This window comes from Hylobates moloch, unplaced genomic scaffold (assembly GCF_009828535.3).
Source record: "Hylobates moloch isolate HMO894 unplaced genomic scaffold, HMol_V3 SCAFFOLD_12, whole genome shotgun sequence".
Classification (NCBI taxonomy): domain Eukaryota; kingdom Metazoa; phylum Chordata; class Mammalia; order Primates; family Hylobatidae; genus Hylobates; species Hylobates moloch.
The window spans coordinates 82,828,287-82,849,587 of NW_026652287.1; the positions used below are offsets into that span (position 1 = coordinate 82,828,287).

Genomic DNA, 21,301 nt, shown 5'->3' on the forward strand with positions numbered 1-21,301 from the left:
TTTTTGATTTTTTCACCATTGATTTTGTGTACTTACAGATTTTTCTGTAGGTAACTTTTATCAGTAGAGTTTTCCTTATTTCTAGTTTAAGAACTATTTTATGAATTAATATTGATGATGATAGGTTTTCCTCACTTAGTCTCTTACTTTGATGAATTATATTAATAGATTTTCTAATGTTGAACCTGTTTTGCATTCCTAGATTAAGCCCAGGAATTGGTTATAATGTATTATCATTCTGATTTTCTTCTACATTTGTTTTTCATCTGTATTTCTGATTGTCAGTTTCTCTCTTGTGGTATCATATTCTGGCTTTAAAATCAATGATCTTAACCTTATAGAATCAGGTTAGGAGGATTACTTCTTTTTCATTCCCTCAAAGATTTTATGTAAAATTAGAATTATTTTTTTCTTCTATATTAGGTAGAATATACCTGCAAAACTAGCTAGGCATAATGTTTTGGTTATAGATGACTTTTTTTTTTTTCCTGTTGATTTAATTTCTTTCATAGTTTTGGAAAGAGCCAAATTTGCTTTTGGGTCAGTTTTAGTAACTTTTTTCTCTGGGTTTTGTTCAGTTGGTACAATGTTACACATAATGTTCTTGTAATATCTTTCTAAAAATCTCTGCTACAATTGTAGTTTTAAAAGTGTTTTTGCTTGGATACTCTTTAGGCAACAGATGTAGTATTGCCCCAAACTTTGTGAAGGTGGACCTACGCATAAGAATTCCCAAGGAATATTTTTTCCTATTTTCTGTTTGTCCAGATAGGCCAGACAGTCACCCATCTTTTCATTCTCTAAGCTTTTTAAATGTTTGTCGCTAGTTAACAGAGGAAGGCTGTTTCCTTTCAGGCAGATCACAGTTTATGTGGCTTCTGTAGTGTGACCTCCTGCTTGAAGTTCATTAAAGCCTAAACTTAGGTTTATCTGTTTGACAGATCCAGTGTATACAAGGTGAATACCATCTTCACAGCTAGTTTACTTTTCTGGAGTCCTGCATTCATGAAGCTTTTGTTGTTGTTGTTTGTTTGTTTGTTTTTGAGATGGAATCTCACTCTGTCGCCCAGGCTGGAGTATAGTGGTGCGATCTCGGATCACTGCAACCTCTGCCTCCCGGGTTCAAGTGATTCTCCTCCTTCAGCCTCCCAAGTAGCTGGGATTACAGGCAGGTGCCACCACACCCTGCCAATTTTTTTGTATTTTTAGTAGAGATGGGGTTTCACCATGTTAGCCAGGATAGTCTCATTCTCCTGACCTTGTGATCCACCCGCCTCAGCCTCCCAAAGTGCTGGGATTACAGGCATGAGCCACCGTGCCTGGCCTCATGAAGTTTTTAGACTTCAGGTTTGCCCTTACTTTCCAACCAATTGATACATTCATTTGCAAATATTTTTATTTTTAATGTAGCATTTTTATTGGTTCTGTACAAGTTGTGATTATCTGAACATGGAGCTTCACTATACTGTCAGAAAATGACACCTACGAAATATCTTCAAATCTGACACCTATTAAGGAATGATTACCTATGTTAGAAGTTCTATTTGAGAATAGAGTTGTTTAAGATCAGAGCTACTATTTTTGAAATGTTTAATTCTCTTTCAGCAAAAGAAAACTTAAAGGAAGCTAAAAATATGTGTAAAAGCACTATCAAATTACAGGTATTTGAACCCTCTAAAGCAGGGTAAAATATGTTCCTTCCTTTCTGTAATATAAATACAATTGCTGATATTGTTAAAGAGCAGATTTTCAAGAGGACAAACACCTGTCTTAGTTTTAGCCTTATCACGCACTCGTGCCTATTTCTGGTGATCATGGATTTTAAAGAGAATTCCAGATAAGTCTCAAGGAATTACGGAAAAAATTGAGATGTTCAAGTCATATAATTATTGTAAAAGGGTTTGATGTAGAGGAAGTGTGAGCCTTATTTTAATTTTTATGCATGTGGGCATTAAATTAGAAATCTTTCTGAAATGGGAAAATTTCCCCTGTCCCTCTCACAGGGCGTGCGAAGTGGGTGTGGCTCGCTTCTGATCAAACCTCTATGGGAACATACAGACAGGCAGGCTCCAACCGCACGGCAGTGCCTAGGGGGTGAATGTTTACAGCTACTGAAGCCCCAGTGGGCATGTTACAGTACGCTCTTTTAGTTTAGCGTCTATAGGCGGCTTATGTTAGCTCAATTAGACCCCCTTCCTTATCACAAGGACAGAGGGATTTCTGTATCCCAGGGTTTCTTACCCTGGTGTATCAGAAGAATCGGATTACATGTGGGCTTGGAGAATGAGTGGAAGGTTTGATTAAGAAGTAGCTCTTAGCAGATGGGGGGGCCGGAAGGGAGATGGGTTTCCTATGGAGTCAGGCTGCTCCCCAGCCTGGGCTCTCCTCTGATTGCTCCGGCCAAACTTCGCCTCATTCTGCTGGTGGATGTCCTTCCAGTGTGTCGCTGTCTGTATTCTTCTACAGGCATGTTCCGCTGGATATCCTCTAGATGTCCAGCCTCTTGTCGTCTTCTGCAGATGTGTTCCTCTTGCCAGCAGCAGCTTCTTTGTGTCTGCCTGCTAGGGTCTCTGGGTTGTTTTTTTTTTTTTTTTTTTGAAACAGAGACAGAGTCTCGCTCTGTCGCCCAGGCTGGAGTGCAGTGGCGCGATCTTGACTCACTGCAACCTCCGCCTCCCAGTTTCACGCCATTCTCCTGCCTCAGCCTCCCCAGTAGCTGGGACTACAGGCGCCCGCCACCACGCCCGGCTAATTTTTTATATTTTTAGTAGAGACGGGGTTTCACCGTATTAGCCAGGATGGTCTCGATCTCCTGACCTTGTGAGCCACCCACCTCGGCCTCCCAAAGTATTGGGATTACAGGTGTGAGCCACTGCGCCCGGTGGGTCTCGGGTTTTTACAGCCCCAGGGTTTGGGTGTGGGGGGCCAGAGTGGTCTTGGAAAATGCAACATTTGGGCAGGAAGGCAGGAGTGCCTGCCCTCACCTAGGTCTGTTGCAGGGAGCCCTAGCCAGGAACCATGGCCTCCTCTACCCAGCCCTTCCCCCCACCTCCGCCCGCCTCTACCCAGCCCTTCCCCCCACCCCCGCCTGCCTCCTGCCTCTGTGTCATTTAAAGGGACCACTCTCTTCCCTTCCCAGCACTCCGTTATCATCATCACTTGACCATGGCTTCTCAGTGTAATTTCTTTAGAGTTTTAACATTATCATCCAAGGGGACCTAGGAGGGACATAAATATCATGTGCTTACTCAAAATGAAATAATGATCAAACATATTAGACGTTCTTTTTTAAAGAATGATAATATTGTTTTCTAAGTATAAGCCGTATTCGTATTTGTTTTTTTCTTTTCTTTTTTTGAGATGGCGTACAGTGGCACGATCTTGGCTCACTGCAACCTCTGCCTCCCAGTGCAAGTGATTCGTGTGCCTCAGCCTCCCCAGTAGCTGGAATTACAGGTGTGCGCCTGTAATTACCCAGGCCTGGCTAATTTTTGTATTTTTAGTAGAGATGGGGTTTTGCCATGTTTGCTAGGCTGGTCTCAAACTCCTGTCCTCAAGTGATCTGACCGCATAGGCCTCCCAAAGTGCTGGGACTTCAGGTGTGAACCACCTCGCCCAGGCCATACTCGGATTTGGTTAGACAGTACCTAGAAACAAATTTATAACAACAACAAAAACATCATCTTGAGAGCAGAACTGTATTGGAGCTTTTATTTTGTCTTGTATTTAAGGATTCTAATTCCCAATAATACCAGCTGCCTCTCAGCCCATTCTTTCAGTGATCTTAAACAGCATAATTCAGTTCCTTTGTGCAAAACACCATAAGATATTAAAATATCAGCATTAATGTTTTTTTGGAAGCACTTTAAGCATATGTTTTAATTATGAAAAATTTCTCTGTAGACATTTTAAGTATTATAGAAAGAAGGAACTGGGTTAGAAATGTAATATATCAGCTCAGAGTCAAGTTTTGACAAGAACAGATTACCCAGGTGTCAAAGCATGGCGTTTTCTTCTTAAGATGCCTGGAATAGCAGAGGAAACTTACAATCGTTTAATGTTTGGGGCTCTGTGTAGGAACTTGGAAGTCAGATCGTAAAGAAATGTGATAATTTTTTTTTCTGCTCTTCTTACCTCTCCTTGCTTAGGATAAGAGAGTAAATATCTCAACTTGTATTTCATGAGAATACCAGCAAAGACCACAAGGTCGAAGGTATTTTGAAATGTTTTCCTTTTTCACCAAGTCAGTTGACTTAATCTCTTTGAGATTTACAAACAAGTTTTGATGGTTTGCAGTACTGGTGTTGAATAATCTGAATGTTTTCCATAGATGATGGCATCATGTTACCTTCACAATTGTGGTTGTGAATGAATGGTGGTTGGGTGCAGTGGTTCTCGCCTATAACTCTAGCACTTTAGGAGGCAGAGATGGGTGGATTACTTGAGCCCAGGAGTTTGAGACCTGCCTGGGCAACATGGTGAAACACTGTCTCCACAAAAAATTCAAAAAATAGCTGAGTATGGTGGTGCATACCTGTAGTTGCAGCTACTTGGGAGGCTGAGGTGGGAGGATCACCTGATCCTGGGGAGGTCGAAGCTGCAGTGCGCTATGGTCACGCCGCTGCACTCCAGCCTGGGTGACAGAGTTGAGACCTTGTCTAAAAAAAAAAAAAAAGAAGAATGAGTGGTAATATTCATATTCATGTAAATATTTGCAATAATTTTAAGTTAGGAGTTTCTGTGCTTGTATAATGAAAATATTAGCATATTACTATTACTGTACATAACCATGTATTCTGCATTTTTCTTATTTCTGATCACAGTGATAAATTTAAAATTACTTTTTATTCTTGAAATGCTATTATTTGGAAGCAACAGTACAGAATTTTACAATTTCTTTTGTTATTACACTTTAGCAAGGTGATTTTGAGATAGTTTTTGAGGGCAGTTGATGAAGTCACTGAAGTCCTAATGCCATGCTTTTGTTCTCTGTGGTACCATTCCAGAAGCAAGAGGCTGTGCACTGCTTTGGGCAGAGGACCATCATACTTTGGTTTTGGCTATTGCTGGTTCTCAGCTCATTCTCACGTTGAGCCTGGAGCAGATATTTACTTTTGAGGTTTTAAGTTAAAAATTAGGGTTTAAAGAAGTATATCCTAAGACCCAATTCTGATTATTTGAAAGGAAAATGTGGCTTCTCTTGAGTTTTAATCATCCTGACATGTCAGTAATCTGACAACATTATTTAAAACTCATGAATAGAATATATGGCTTTATATCTAAGACCACACATCTGGTCATATTTTTTAATTGGTAATATTCATTAATCACTGGTTTTGACATATTTCCTGATTTTTCCTCTATCTTACTTAACCCTCTGGGGACTAGCTTCTTTTTAATACATGGAAGTATAACTTTCTGAATTGTAGTTTCAAGACTTTTATATGTATAACAGCATTCTCTATTTCAATATCATGTTTTTCAGTTCATACAAAAATGCCTCATACTCAACTAACACTGTCCCTTGATGTATGTGGAGGATTGGTTCCAAGACCACACACTTATAAACAAATCCCTGCATACTCAATTCCCACAGTTGGCCCTGCAGAACCCGAATATAGGAAAAGTCAGTACTCTCTATACATGGGTTTCACATCCCACAAATACTGTATTTTCAGTCTGTGTTTGGTTGAAAGAAAAAATCCACATATAAGTAGAACCAGGCAGTTCAAACCTCTGTTGTTCAAGGGTGACATGTATTTGCACAGTCTTCAGAATTCTTGTCTACTTGTCCTGTACCAGCAAAGAAGGCAAAGAAAATTAACTTCCCATTCTTTTCTGTTGTTAAATCAACTGAAAGTACAGAAGAAATGCTTTAAAATGATATGTGCCCAAGATTTTTGCATATAGCAAAGATAATTGATATTTTATTTTAGAGATCTCAGTTATTTACAAATAATTGTCCTCATTAGCACATGTAAATATTTTTCTACTCACATAAATATTTTATTTGCATTTTTTACTCATCATTTCTTTTTTTAAAAAAATTCTCTTTTCTCTAGTATTTACTTTTGCCCTGTTCAACACTAGCTACTGGATTGATCACAATGAATGCCAAAAATTAACATACAGAAGTTAACACATGGAATATTCTCCCTGATGTACTATATTTGAGATGTACTATATTTATAACTTAGAAGCAGATTTTTAAAATAGGATGCAATCTTGAGGATTTTCATTATTTTTTAAATCTTAAAATTGACCTTTAGAGTATTCAATATTGCTTTTAGTTGTGTTTTTGTTGCCCTGGGTTTGGTTGGCAATGTGATTCTCAGTAGCATGAGCATGGATAATGAATAGGGCAGATTTACTATAAAAGTGTATATCGAATTGGTTATGCTTTTAGTATATAATAATCTATTAATGAAATATACCATCTCCATAATAATGTGCTTTCCAAAGAGTTACACATCTATGTTAATTTAATATGTGACTCATAGTTTAGTTTAGGCAAGCATTATTACAACTCATCTTTTTTTTTTTTTTTTTTTTTTTTTTTTTTGAGACGGAGTTTCGCTCTTGTTGCCCAGGCTGGAGTGCAATAGTGCGATCTTGGCTCACTGCAACCTCTGCTTCCTAGGTTCAAGTGATTCTGCTTCCTCAGCCTCCCGAGTAGGTGGGATTACAGGCATGCACCACCACGCCTAATTTTGTATTTTTAGTAGAGATGGTGTTTCTCCATGTTGGTCAGGCTGGTCTCGAACTCCCGACCTCAGGTGATCTGCCCACCTCAGCCTCCCAAAGTGCTGGGATTACAGGCATGAGCCACTGCACTCGGCCTTACAATTCTTTTACAGATGAGAAACTAAGAGAGGCAGGATGCTTAAGGAGCATGGTTAAAGTTTCCAAACTTTGCAGTAAGGTAGATGTGGGCATTGATTATAACTCATTTTTAGTGGTTATTGTTCTCCTTATTAGTGTTATCATCTATAGAGTGGGTATAGCAATACCATCTTGTGGGTATGCATAGCATACCTAGCCCAGGGCTTGTCCCACATTACATATTTACTAAATTATTGCTTTTACTATGAAATAGGAAGTAGAAGAGTTAAGTAATTTACTTGGGTGTACCCAAATCTGATTGGTAACAGGGCTAGTACTACAACCTAGATTTTGGACATTTCGTTTTATGTTTCTGTATCAAAGTTCCTTTAGTGACTTATAGTAGGAAACTAACCTCGGGCCATTAGGTGGCAGGAACATACCTGATGACTGGATCCACTGTGAGATAAAACAGATGTGGTTTGGGCGATAAAATTAAAAAGGGACTTTAAGGGAGAAAATGGATTCTTTTTGTTTCCCCTGAAGTTGTTTGGAAATCGTAAGTTTGTACAAGTCGTCTAAGAACTCTTGGTCTTTCTAAGGGTTCTTCATCTTTTATACCTGAACCAAACTCAAATGATGCCAATTGTGTTAGAAGCAAGCTGTAAGGGCTGCTTGGAGACAATTCTATCCCTGATACAAACTCAGAGGCAACTTGTACTCTTTAGGAATTACCATAAATCAAAAGGAACTGGTATTTTAATGGAAGACAAAATCTATCATTGTTAATAATCAAGACTGCATAGAGCAGCTCAACGTCTGTCATCCCAGCTCTTTGGGAGGCCGAGGCAGGAGGATTGTTTGAGGCCAGAAGTTCCAGACCAGCTTGGTCAACATCGAAAGACCCAGTCTTTATGGAGAAAAAATTTAAAACAGAAAAATAATAATTAAAAAAGGTACTGGTTGGATGACTGCATGGGCTATGCGATCAGCCATGTATGAGGAATTTCTAAAAAGCCTTTACTGAATTGGTATAGTTGTTACATAAACAAGACCACTATTTATGACATTCTAGTGTATATATTCCCCAAGTGTTCCATTAACTACTTTTGACAGTGTGATAGGCAAAATGGGTTTGTTGCCTGTAATTTGAGGAGAGTCTCAAGGCTTGTTGCTCCCAAATTCTCTCCCTTTAGCCAGTCATTGTATTTGAAAATGCAGTTATATTAATTGTCTTTACATATAATACCATGTGCTAGTTGGTCAGAAACTGTATAGAGCACATTGTTATTAGGGACATTGGGCAGTTAAGTTTTGATTGAGAAGCCATGGGAAAAATTTTGCATAGAGAAGAAATGGATGGAAGACAAGTGCACGCAAACCCCAAAATCAAACACCATGAGTGGTACTGGCAGCACTCAGTGTGAGGATGGCTCACAGTCAAATTCAGGAATATGGTAGAGATTGCAGATGGTAAAATGCCAAGGAACAACCCTAGATACACTAAAACAAAACAAACATGGGTGCTGGATTATACATGTGGATATTACAGTATGCACGTAGATGTTTTAGTGACAAATAATGCTGTCAAGACTAAGTGTTAATATATTATTGAAGTACTAAATTTTTATGTTTACAGTAAAAATTTTTTCTTATTGGGAATACATTTAGTTTCAGATCTATCTGAAGTAACAACAGATAGGGGAATGAGAAATAATTGTATCTTGTAAAATTCCTGTAATTAGAATTACATATAAGTATATAGGATATGTGTTGTGATAACATATGAATCATGATCTTTAAATCATAGCCACTTCTTCTACTTAATATTTTAACTATATCTGTTTTATTTACCTACTAACTATTATGTTCTTTTCTGTAATAATCCGAGGTATAATTACTTCAGAAAAAATAAATTCCTGTAGGCTTACAAAGTCTCTTATTTCCCTGGAGTCACAAAAAGTGACTATCATACAATTAGTAAAATGCTCAGTCTACAAATGTTGCCCCCCGCCCCCCATAGTCTTTGCTAATAGATGGAGTGGGAAGACAGGCTACTTTAAAAAACAGCAGCAACACGTTCATGCTCATTTTCAGTTCCATGCAGTTAAATGGCTCTTTTTCCCTTCCCTTTGTTTTCTTTTTTTCCTTTTTTTCTCTCTCCATTGACATTAGAAAGTTTAACATAATTAACATTTATATTTTAAAATAATATTTATTTAAATTGTAGCTGGTATGACCATTCATGGGGCACATCCAAAGTCCAAGACTTCCATTATGGTTAAAGGCAAGGACTTTGGAACCAGACAGATACATCATCTTTTTGTTCTCTTATCTTTTTGAGTGTCACTTCTGTGTGGCATGGTTTCTTCTTCTATTAATAGTACAAATTGGATGATAATAGAAGCTCATTTGTTGTGAGGATTAGGAGAGATCACATATGCATACACAAGTCTAGCTTAAAATTGGCATGCATGCATTTATTTATTTATTTATTTATTTATTTATTTATTTATTTATTTTGAGACAGAGTCTCACTCTGTCACCCAGGCTGGAGTGCAGTGGCACCATCTTGGCTCACTGCAAGCTCTGCCTCCAGGGTTCATGCCATTCTTCTGCCTCAGCCTCCCCAGTAGCTGGGACTACAGGTGCCCACCATCACGCCCGGCTAATTTTTTTGTGTTTTTAGTAGAGACGGGATTTCACCGTGTTAGCCAGGATGGTCTTGATCTCCTGACATCTTGATCTGCCCGCCTTGGCCTCCCAAAGTGCTGGGATTACAGGCGTGAGCCACTGCGCCCGGCCAGCTTTTATTTTTTTGTGACAGGGTCTCACTCTGTCACCCAGGCTAGAGTGCAGTGGTGCCATCACAAATCACTGTAGCCTGAACTTCCCAGGCTGAAGGCATTCTCCCACCTCAGCCTTGACCTCCTAGGCTCTAGCGATTCCCTCACCCCAGCCTACAGCATGCATCACCACGCCTGGCTAAGTTTTGTATTTGTTGGGGTTTCACCCTGTTGCCCAGGCTGGTCTTGAACTCCTGGACTCAAGCAATCCGCCCAGCTTGGCCTCCCAAAGTACTAGATTATAGGTATGAGCCACTGGGCCTGGCCAAAATTGGCTTTTAATCTGAATAAAAACAATTCTTAGTAGATATATTAAGCACTACTATATTAAGTGAAAATAAGTTATTTTCTTTTGCAGATGGTTTGTGATAGATAACTGGCAAGATTGCAATTTTTACCTCCTCATGGAAGTAACACTTTGATTTCAAACAAGAAACTCAGCGTTGGTGGAAGCAAAATTTAGGATTTATCCCCTTTTTAATGCAGTTAAATACTTCAATTTTGGCAGATCCTTACATAGAACTCAAGATTTTTGGATAGGGACTAAAGACATATGTTAAATTTGTAAGGTTTAAAATGAATTATAACTGAAGCAAGAAACAAGAATGAGAGTCCTTACCACATTTAGTGACTGTGCAGTGTGTTAGTAAAATGAAAATGCTGAGATGATAACCCAAAGAGGCATGATTACTTATGTAGACCTGAATGTTAAATAGGTAAAAATTAAATATTAAGAAATTCATTTATTTTTTTCTCTTCTTTCTTTTCTTTTCTCTCTCTCTCTCTCTCCCTGTCTCTCTCTCTCTCTTTCTCTCCCTTTCTCTCTCTCTCTCTCTTTTTGAGACAGAGTCTTGCTCTGTTGCTCAGGCTGGAGTGCAGTGGTGCGATCTCGGCTCACTGCAACCTCTACCACCCGGGTTCAAGTGATTCTTCTGCCTCAGCCTCCTGAGTAGCTGGGACTACAGGTGCCTGCCACCACGCCTGGCTAATTTTTGTCTTTTCAGTAGAGATGGGGTTTCACCACTTTGGCCAGGCTGGTCTTGAACTCCTGACCTTGTGATCCGACAGCCTTGGCTTCCCAGAGTGCTGGGATTACAGGCGTAAGCCACCACACCCAGCCTCTTTTTTTAACAAAACAAAACAACACAAAGACATGTATTTGGCTCACAGTTTTAGAGACTGGGAAGTCCAAGAGTATTGTGCTGGCATCTGGCAAGGGTTGAACTGTAACAGAAGGCAGAAGAGAAAGAGAGCAGATATGAGAGAAAAAGCGTGAGGGGCTGGGCTTGCTTTTATAACAATTCACTCTAGTGAAAACTGACCCACTCCTGTATTAACATTAATGCAACCATGAGGGCTTCACCCTCGTGACCAGTCACTTCTTATTAGGACCTACCTCCCAATGCAGTTACATTGGGAATTAAGTTTACAGCATGCTGAGTTTTCAGGGCACATGCAAACCATAGCATTTTGTACCAGGCACCCAAAATTTATGTCCTTCTTATAATGCAAAAATACATTCATTTCATCCCCAAAGTCCCAAAAGCCTTAACTTGTTTCCATCAACTCAAAAATCCAAAGTCCAGAGTCTCATCTAAATGAGATATGGTTGATACTCAAGGCATGATCTGTATAGAGGCAAATTCCTTCCAGATGTGAGCCTGTAACATCAAAGCAAGTTATCTACTTCCAAAATACAACAGTGAAACAGGCATAGGGTAGCCATTCTCGTTCTAAAAGAGAGAAAGAGGAAAGAAGAAAAGGGTAACTGGTCCCTACTAAATCCATAACCCAGTAGGGAAAACAATATGAAGTCTTAAAACTGGAGAATAATCTCCTTTGATTCCATGTCCCATGTCCTGAACACACTGATAGAGGGGTTGGGCTCTCAAGACACTGAGAACTGCCACGCCCATGGCTTTGCTGGGCTCAGCCCACATTTCCGCTCTCTCAGATTGGCGTTGTACACTGGTAGCTCTACAGGTCTGTGGTCTTCTGAGCCCTCCCATGGCAATATAGGCTTTTTCTAGCCTGATTCTCCAAATTTCCAACCATCTCCCTTTATCCAGTTCCAAAGCTGCTTCCATATTTTCAGGTGTTGTTATAGCAACAACCCTGCTCTAAGTATCAATTTTCTATCTTAGTCTGTTTTCTGCTCTTCTAGCTATTTTTTCAAAGTGTATGCCAAATTATGAAAAACTTATTATAACTTCTTTTATAATTAATGAATATATATAATTTCTTCAAATTACTAACGTAAGAAAAAATCTTTAAAAACTTTCTCAGAGCTCCCTGTATTGATTTTGTGAAGTATATCAGAGACATGAAATTGCAATAGTTACTTCAGAGTAAGTTTGAATGTGCTCTATAAACTTAAAACTACCATGTATTTGAAATTAGAACTTTGAAAAAAATTTAGAGGTATTTATTGTAGCAGATCACAGCATTTCTAGAGGGACCTCACATTTGATTTTCTCTTTAGAACAACTTCAGCAAGATGGGAATATTTAATTGTTCTTCTGCCTTTCAAAGAACATCAAATAAACCATGGCAGACTGTGGACGAAGTACAAGAGAAGCTTTCATTGTGAATTAAGATCAAGTTTCTTAGTAAATGGATACCTTTTAGAGGTAGTTTAATATCAATGTGAAGGGCCCTTGAGGTATGAGAGTTATTCCTACTTCTTCACTTCTTGATTTTTTTAGCAGAAGAATTTCTTTTTATTTTTGAATATAAAATAACTCTACAGATCATATTTTTGAGAGCTTATCCAGTGATATTTAGAAGTGTCTGTTTGCCTTCCCTTAATATACTAATTATATATGCTTAGTCTTAGGATTGAAGTTGCTTACTTATTAAACAATGCTTATTAAATCTCTGTCACATGTAAAGTATCTTCAGGGCACTAAGAAGAATTGATAAATATATCAAAGTTCCCATTTGGCATCTTTGAGCAACAACCATTCGTTTACGTAGGCAGGATATGTTCAGTTCCAATATGTTAACAGGAAAATATGACATGTAAAATCATACTCCCAAAGAAATGTAAAACATTTGATGTATTACTTGGCATTAATTTTTCTCTGGTCTGAAAAATATATTATGAAATATGGATACCAGATAGTTTTATTTTGTTACTACTGAGGGTTTTTTTTTCCCCCTTAGCAGTTCTGAGAGGATAACTCATTTGGATAATTTTGTTTTCATATTTATGCTATAGCCCCTAAATTAAAATTATTAAAACGTATTAAGTACCATCTTGATATTCTACCTTCTATTCAAGCTCAATCTTGAGAAGGTGAAATAGCCTTGCCTCTGACCACATTTGGATGCCTGGAAACACATCTGAATCTCCCTTGTTATTATGTCTGCTACTTAGGAGGCTCAACCTCAGTTTTCTCATCTGTGAAATGGGGATAGTAATACTATAGACCCCAAATGTTTTTATTAGGTTGAATGAATTGAGGAGACTACCAAGGATGTAGTAATTGTTAAATAAATGTAAATACTATTATTATTGTTATTTTTATTATAATTTTTAAAATTTCTTCTTCATCTCCTCTTCTCCCCTTCCCATTCTTTTGCTCTCTTTAGGCTGTCACAGTGCTGCAATGCAGGCCCTTGAGATGGGGCAGTAGCCCTTCCAAGTTAGAGCAGTTTCATATGAAGTTTATTTTGTTTAAAACAGGAATGAAATTAATACTCTGAATATTTGGAAACTTCATTGGGAAAAAATTTTTCAAAATTAGATTGGGATTTTGGAACAACAACTATATTTTTTGAAATTCAGATAAATGCTTTATTATTATTATATCCAGGGTTGAAAGTGTGATTTGCATTCATCTGTACACATCCTCTGTTAAAATGTGGACTTTTAGGCTGGGTGCAGTGGCTCATTCCTGTAATCCCAGCACATTGCAAGGCCAAAGTGGGAGGATCGCTTGAGTCCAGGAGTTTTTGACCAGCCTGGGCAACATAGTGAGACCCACCTCTACAAAAATTAAAATTAAAAAATGGCCAGTCTTAGTGGTGCACATTTGTAGCCTCAGCTACTCGGGAGGCTGAGGTGGGAGGATTGCTCAAGCCCAAGAGGTTGAGGCTGCACTGAGCCATGATCATGCCACTGCACTCCAGCCTGGGCAACAGGAAAAAATAAATGTGGACTTTTAAAGCGTTTGTAACTGTTATTTACACTTCATCACACTTCACTGAAAGAACCTGGATAATTTTATTTCAATAAAATTGCACTTTTAAAGGATTATATGAAATGAATACACCAATAAAATATACAGGCTTAAACATGTAAAAAATGCACATTATATTAAATGTTAATGAAAATACAAGGTCTTTGAGTGGTCCAAAGAATAAGTACCAAAGTGAAAATTTGAAGATAATCCCAAACATCTGTTTTGAATTATCTTCCTAAAACAAAGGTTAAGTGTATGTTAAAACCTTTTATTCCTTAAGTAGGATATAGCATAACCGCATCTGTATTTTAAAAGAAGATAATGTGTGACCTTAATTTTATTTTGTTTCCTTTCCTTTCCTACCTTCCTTTTCCTTCTCTTTCTCTCTTTTTCCTTTCACTGCAGTTTCAGGTTAATCCCTGTAAGTTTCCTCTATTTTATTCATGTATTAATCCCCTTTTATCTGTATTCTTAACTCCATTTTCTCTTTGCAGCATAGACAGCTGATCTAACATTTGATTTGTATGTAATGTATTTGATTTAAAACATACCTTTGATTTAATTGTAATATACACTATGTTAAATACACAGTGATACTTTGGGCATGAATCAATTTTTAATATTTATCATTGTTATGACAATGCATTCCTTTTTTTAAAATTCTCTGTAGGCTGTTATGGTCCATTCATGTAACAGTATTTACATGGTATTAATTGTTCCTAATGCTGCATAGGAGTGTGTAAAGTGAATGACCCACATTGTACTCCCATGTTGGACATATTTTTACTTCCCACTATCAGCCAACACTAAGACACTTGAATTTAAACATTCTCTTACATGCTTTCTAAGGTGAGAATTTATGTGGGAGTGGGATTGCTAGACAGAGGTCCATTTTGACTTAGTCACTTACATTTGTTCATTTGACTGAGTACTGTCAGATGGCATAACAGAATGTCTGCCCCGGGCCACAGTGCCACCAGCTGTGCACAGGATTCTTCCCCAACATCCCTACCAGTAGTTGGCCTTATCCATTTTTGTATTTTTTTGCCAGTCTAGGTATAAAAGATATCTCATTGTTATAATTTGCGTTTCAGGGGGTTACTAAGAAATTTGAGTATTAGTTTAAATGCTTGGTATTTATTTTGGTTTTCCTTTTTGTAGAATCCTATTCATGTCCTTTGCCTATTTTTCCTCTATTGGATTTCTTATTTTTTTATTGTTGCTTTGCAGGAGTTCCTTCTAGTTGCCAAGCACAGACACTTCTTTGTTTAGATGTTTGAAATATCTTCTCCCAGTATATTATTCATTTGAACTTGTTCATAATGTTCTTCACTAAATAAAAGTCCTTTTTGAAGTACCCAAATCCATTAATTTTTTTTTTTTTTTTACATTTCAAATGATATTTGGGGCTCTTTTTAAGAAGTTCTTTTCCATTCCACAGATTTATTCTTCTACATATTCTTCTGTTAGCTTTAGTTTTTCACATTTAACTTTTTAAGCTATCTGGGGTTTATCTTTGTATTTCATGAACATGGTATAAAAATCGGCTTTCATTGTTCTCTTATATATTATGGCTAAAATACAGTTTTTGAGTTTCTTAATAAATGATGCTAAGATATTGATTGGATTTACATAGAATTCATAGATTAATTTGGGGAGAACTGACATCTTTATAATGTTAAATTGCCCCATCCATGAGCCTTGGAATATTCCTCCATTTCTTTTAGGATTTGGTTTGCATACTTCCAGGTAGTCAGAAAGGTCAGATTTAAAAATGGACATGATATTAAAAAGTTGACTGGGTTAATATGATCAAATTTCTTGAAGAATTAACTCATAGAATCAGCTATGAAGAGTTATGGCAGCTCTTCAAAAACCTAAAATCTATTTTGATAAACACAGCATTGTGGATCAATAATTTAAGGAAGGTATTTGAGAAGGTATCATTTTTATATTTGAGTATGATGAAATCCTCTGTCAGTGTCCTTCAGCCAAAGACCACTAGGGCCACACCTGAAGTAAAAGTTGGCTTAACTACTTCTCACACTGAGAGAGAACAGCTACACCGTGGAGAACTCTCGGGCATCTCATTATATGTCCTGTTATAGGATTTTGACTTTGGTTGGGTGATTTGGAAGAGAGTCTAAGGAAGTGAGGGTTTTATTTTGATTGGATACCAGGACAATTCTATGTCTGGATAAAGAAATCATTCATATAGCAAGAGAGGAGGATGTTTGGTAGTTTGTGGGTTATACAGTGACGTTTTCCTTTTTTTGTGTTTATGCAAAATTATGAGGTGGTCTTTATTTGTTTTGCTTTATCATGGTCTCAGAGTAACCTTGTCTGAAACTGGTAATTGTGTATGATTGTGTGTGTACAACAGGAAAACAAGACTTTTGCAGGCATCTAGGGCAATTACTTAATCCTAAGAAATACGAGAGATTTTCATTTGAATAAAGATAGGAAACCTAGTTTCAGATTGTGACTTTGCCTCAGTTAACCTTGTTGGTGATTTTTAATTTCTAAGTTGTTTTCTCACTTTGAAATAGCCATCTCTGCTGCTCATCTGTCCTGTTGGAAACCACTGTAATTTTGCCATCTAGATTACTGCAGTTGCCTTCCAGCCAGTCCCCCTGTTGCTCCTTTAGTTCTCTTGCAGTGAGTACCTTCTCCACAGAGGAGTCAAGAGTGACATTTCGAAAATGAAAGTCAAATCACAAAATCTCTCACTGAATATTTCCCCCCAAACATCGCAAATAAAATAACCCCCAGGCTTCTTATTGTGACACATGAAACCCTATGTGATTGGACCCTTGCCTATCTCTGTGACTTCATCATGACTTTCCCTCTCATTTTGCAGCCACTGACCTGACTGGTGATGTTCCTGGGAAACATCAAGTTCATTCTTGCCTTAGATCCTTTGCTGTATTTTCCTTATGTGGCATCAGCAGTCCTTGCCAGGCTTGCTCCTTATCCCTTACACCTATTTTCCTAAATCTGTGATATCCATACCTAAATTATCCTCATCCATACCACGTTACTTTATTTTACATTATTTATAACACTTACCACTATCTGAAGTTAATTCATTTATTTTATTGTATGGATCCCACCCTACCTCCACTACCTTCATTCCCCACTTCTAGCATAAGCTCACATGGGTGGGAATTGACTATTTTGAACAGTACTGAGTGTCCAGCTCCTAATGAAGTTCCTGGCACAATAGGTGCTTAACGAATATCTAATGAATGAATAAATATTTAATACATTAATGAATGGATAAATGAACAATCAACCAAATGAGTGAACATGTATTCTAGGTATAGCGACAAGCATACCTTATTTTCTTGTATTTTATTTTATTGTGCTTCTCGGATATTGCTTTTTTTTTTTTTTTTTTTTTTTTTAACAAACTGAATGTGGCAACTGCATAAACCAAGCCGGTCAGTGCCGTTTTTCCAACAGCAAGTGCTGACTTCATGTTTCTGTCATATTTTGGCAATTCTCACAATGTATTAATTTTTTTATTATTATATCTGTTATGGTGATCTGTGATGTCTGATGTTAACATTGTGACTATGCCCATATAAAATGGTAAACTTAATGAATGTGGTACATGTTCTGTTTCATTGATCAGCCCTTCCCCAATTTCTCTCCCTTTCCATGGGCAACCCTCTTCCTTGAGACAAAAAATATTGAAATTAGGCTAATTTTCCAATGGCCTTGAAGTGAAAGGAAGAGTAGCATGTTCTCACTTTACATCAAAATTTAGAAATGGTTAAACTTGGTGAGGAACACATTTCAAATACATGAATGATAAGAAAGTGGAAGAGACTTATTGCTGATTCGGAGAAAGTTTTTTTTTTTTTTTTTGACAGAGTCTCACTCTGTCGCCAAGCTGGAGTGCAGTGGTGCGATCTCGGCTCACTGCAACCCCTGCCTCCCGGGTTCAAGCGATTCCCCTGCCTCACCTCCCAAGTAGCTGGGACTACAGGTGTGTGCCACCACACCCAGCTAATTTTTTTGTATTTTAGTAGAGATGCGGTTTCACCATGTTGGCCAGGATGACCTCAATTTCCTGACCTCGTGATCCGCCTGCCTCAGCCTCCCAAAGTGCTGGGATTACAGGCGTTAGCCACCGCGCCCGGCGGCGGGAAAGTTTTATTGGCCCGGATAAAAGATCCAACCAGCCATAACATTCCATTAGGCCAAAACCTAACCCAGAACAAGTTCCTTAACTCTCTTCAGTTATATGAAGACTAAGAGAAGTGAGGAAGCTGTGGAAGAAAAGTTTGAAGCTAACAGAGATTGCTTCATTAGGTTGAAGGAAAGAAGCCAGCTCTGTAACATATTAAGTACAAGGTGAAGCAGTAAGTACTGATGGAGAAGCTGCAGTAAATTATGCAGAAAATATAGCTAAGATAATTGATTAATGTAGCTACAACTAAACAATAGGTTTTCAGTGTATACAAAACAGATTTCTATTGGAAGAAGATACCATATAAGACTTTTATAGCTAGAGAGATGTTAGTGCCTGGCTTCATATTTTCAAAGGACAGGCTGACTGTTATTTTTATGGGCTAATATAACTGGTAACCTTCAGTGGAAGCCATTGATCAATTAACATTCAAAAAATCCTAGGACCCTTAAGAATAATGCTAAATCTACTCTGTTTATGCTCTATAAGTGGAACTGTATTTCCAAGATGACAACAGATCTGTTTACAGCATGGCTTACTGAATATATTAAGCTTAATATTGAGTCCTACTGCTCAGAAAGAAATTGTTTTCAAAAGATTATCATTGCCAGTGCACCTCGTCACCCAAGAACTCTGACAGAAATGCACAAGGAGATTAATGCTGTTTTCATGCATAGTAACACAGTATTTGTTCTGTAGCCCATGGATCGATCAAGGAATTATTTTGACTTTCAAGTCTTCTAATTTAAGAAGTAACTTTTTGTAAGGATGTAGCTTCCTTAGACAGTGATTCCCTGGATTAGCCTGGGTAAAGTAAATGGAAAACTTTTGGAAAGGATTTGCCATTCTAGATGCCATTTAGAACATTTGCGATTCACGGAATGAGGTCAGAATATCAACATTAGCAGGAATTTGGAAGAAGCTGATTCCAATCCTTATGGATACCTTTGAGGGGCTCAAGACTGCAGTGGAGGAACGAACTGCAGAGGTCGTGGAGAGAGCAAGAGAGCTAGAATTAGAAGTGGGCCTAAAGATGTGACTGAATTGCTGTAATCGCGTGATAACATATTTACAGGTGAGGAGTTGCTTCTTATGGATGAGCAAAGAAAGTGGTTTCTTGAGGTTCAGTCTACTGCTGGTAACCATGCTGTGAACATTGCTGAAATGACAGCAAAGCACTTAGAATATTATATGATCTTAGTTGATAAAGCAGTTGCAGGGTTTGAAAGGATTGAGACTAATTCTGAAAGAAGTTCTATTATGGATAAAATGCTATCAAATAACATCACCTGTTACAGAGAAGTATTTCATGAAAGGAAGATTTCATTGATATGGCAGACTTTATGTTGTCTTCTTTTAAGAAATTGTCACAGCCACTCCAACATTCAGCAACCATCACCCTTACCAGTCAGCAGCCATCAGTGTTGAGGCAAGATCCTCCACCAGCACGAAGATTAAGACTCACCAAGGGCTCAGGTGCTTGTTAGCATTTTTTAGCAATAAAGTATTTTTTAATTAAGGTATGTCATTGTTTTTTAGGTATCATGCTATTGCAAACTTATTAGACAACATTGTTGTGTAAATATAACTTTTATGCACACTAGAAAACCAAAAAAAATTATGTGACTCACTTCATTGTGATATTCACTTTATTGTGGTGGTCTGGGCCTAAACCCACAATATCTCCAAGGTATTCCTGTATATGTCTGTTGCCAACAAGAGAAGCACTTATTAGTTTATTATTTATTTGAGATAAAAGTATTTAAAGAAATCAATTTATTTCACTGGAAATAATGCCTTAAAATATTCAAAGGTATGTCTTTGCTGTTAGTTTTTTTTTTAATCATCTATATTCTAGGACTACTATCAAAATGGGATACCATTATAATGAGGATTTTCTGTTGCTTAAATTAACATTTGAATGCATTTCTCAGAGAGATTCCAATGTAAATATATTCTCATTTAGTAATCACACAATCAGAGCAGAACTTTGGAAGGAATAGGGGTTTAAAAATTGCATAATTATTAGAAATTTCCATAGAGGGATATCTTATTAATTTGCGGTAGATATAGAATACCTATGATATTACACCTATTATGTTTGAAGATAATTATAATTTATTTTACTAGTAGTTTTATTTTACTAGTAGTTTTAGTAGTTTAATTTGACAATATTTTACACTGTCTTGTCTTTTAATTAAGGATACAATTTTTTATGGACTCATAATGCCAAGGCCTGTGTGAATGTTGGTTTGCAGTGAAAGATGAAATGTGGTATGAAAATTGTAGGCAGAGGGGAGAAAAAGTTTGGAAACAGCCAGTGTCGGATTAGAGTTTTGCTCTAACACTTCAGTATTAACTTTACAAATTCTTTAGTGCCCCTGTTTCCTCATCTGGGGAATGGGCACTTATGTACGGAACTGTGTTGAGAGCTTGGTGAGATGATATATGTCAAGTGTGTGGCATGGTACATGGCACTATTAGCTGTTGCATAATTGTGAGTTCAATGCCTTTCCCTTGTTTTCCATCGGAAGCAAGGAAGGTATATGACTTTGCAAACATGAAGGATTAGTGTTCTCTGTAGATAACATAAGGGCATAAAGTGCATTGTATTTAATGTTATTTACGTAAGAAATGCTTAACTATTGTAAATTGTAAAGAGTATCAACCACAATAATATTAATGATAATAGCAATATTTATTGAGTGTTTACCATGTTTCAGGCACTGTGTTTGTTTTTTTATTTTGTTTTGTTTTATTTTTTTGAGAGAGGGACTCACTCTGTCACCCAGGCTTGGGTGCAGTGGTGTGATCATGGCTCACTGTAGCCTCGACTCTATGGGCTCAACTCTGTGGGCTCAAGCGATCATGAAATCTAACACGCCAAGCTAATTTTTGTATTTTTTTGTCGAGACGAGGTTTCACCATGTTGCCCAGGCTGGTCTCAAACTCCTCCTGAGCTCAAACAATCCACTCGCCTCATCGGCCTCCCAAAATGCTAGTACAGGTGCAAGCCATCGTGCCCAGCCTCAGACACTGTCTTAAATAGCTTGTATATGTTAACACACTTCATCTTCATCATGAAACAGATGAAACACTATTTTCCCACTTTACAGATAAAGTCAACTGAAGCACAGGAGTTTTAAATTTCTTAGAGACACACAGGCAAATCTGAGATTGAAAGATTCTGTGCTCTTTTTTTGCATTAAAATTGATAACTCAAAACCCTTTGATTTTTCAGGTAGTCA

General features: G+C 37.6%; 1 protein-coding gene across 1 annotated transcript in view; it reads left to right on the plus strand.

Moving 5' to 3' along the window:
- TMTC2 (transmembrane O-mannosyltransferase targeting cadherins 2) overlaps positions 1-21,301 on the plus strand; it is a 459,784-nt gene that overhangs the window by 232,763 nt on the left and 205,720 nt on the right. Inside the window, 1 exon segment of the mRNA XM_058425778.1 lies at positions 19,415-19,529. Within this exon segment, the coding sequence (XP_058281761.1) occupies positions 19,415-19,529 (115 nt within the window).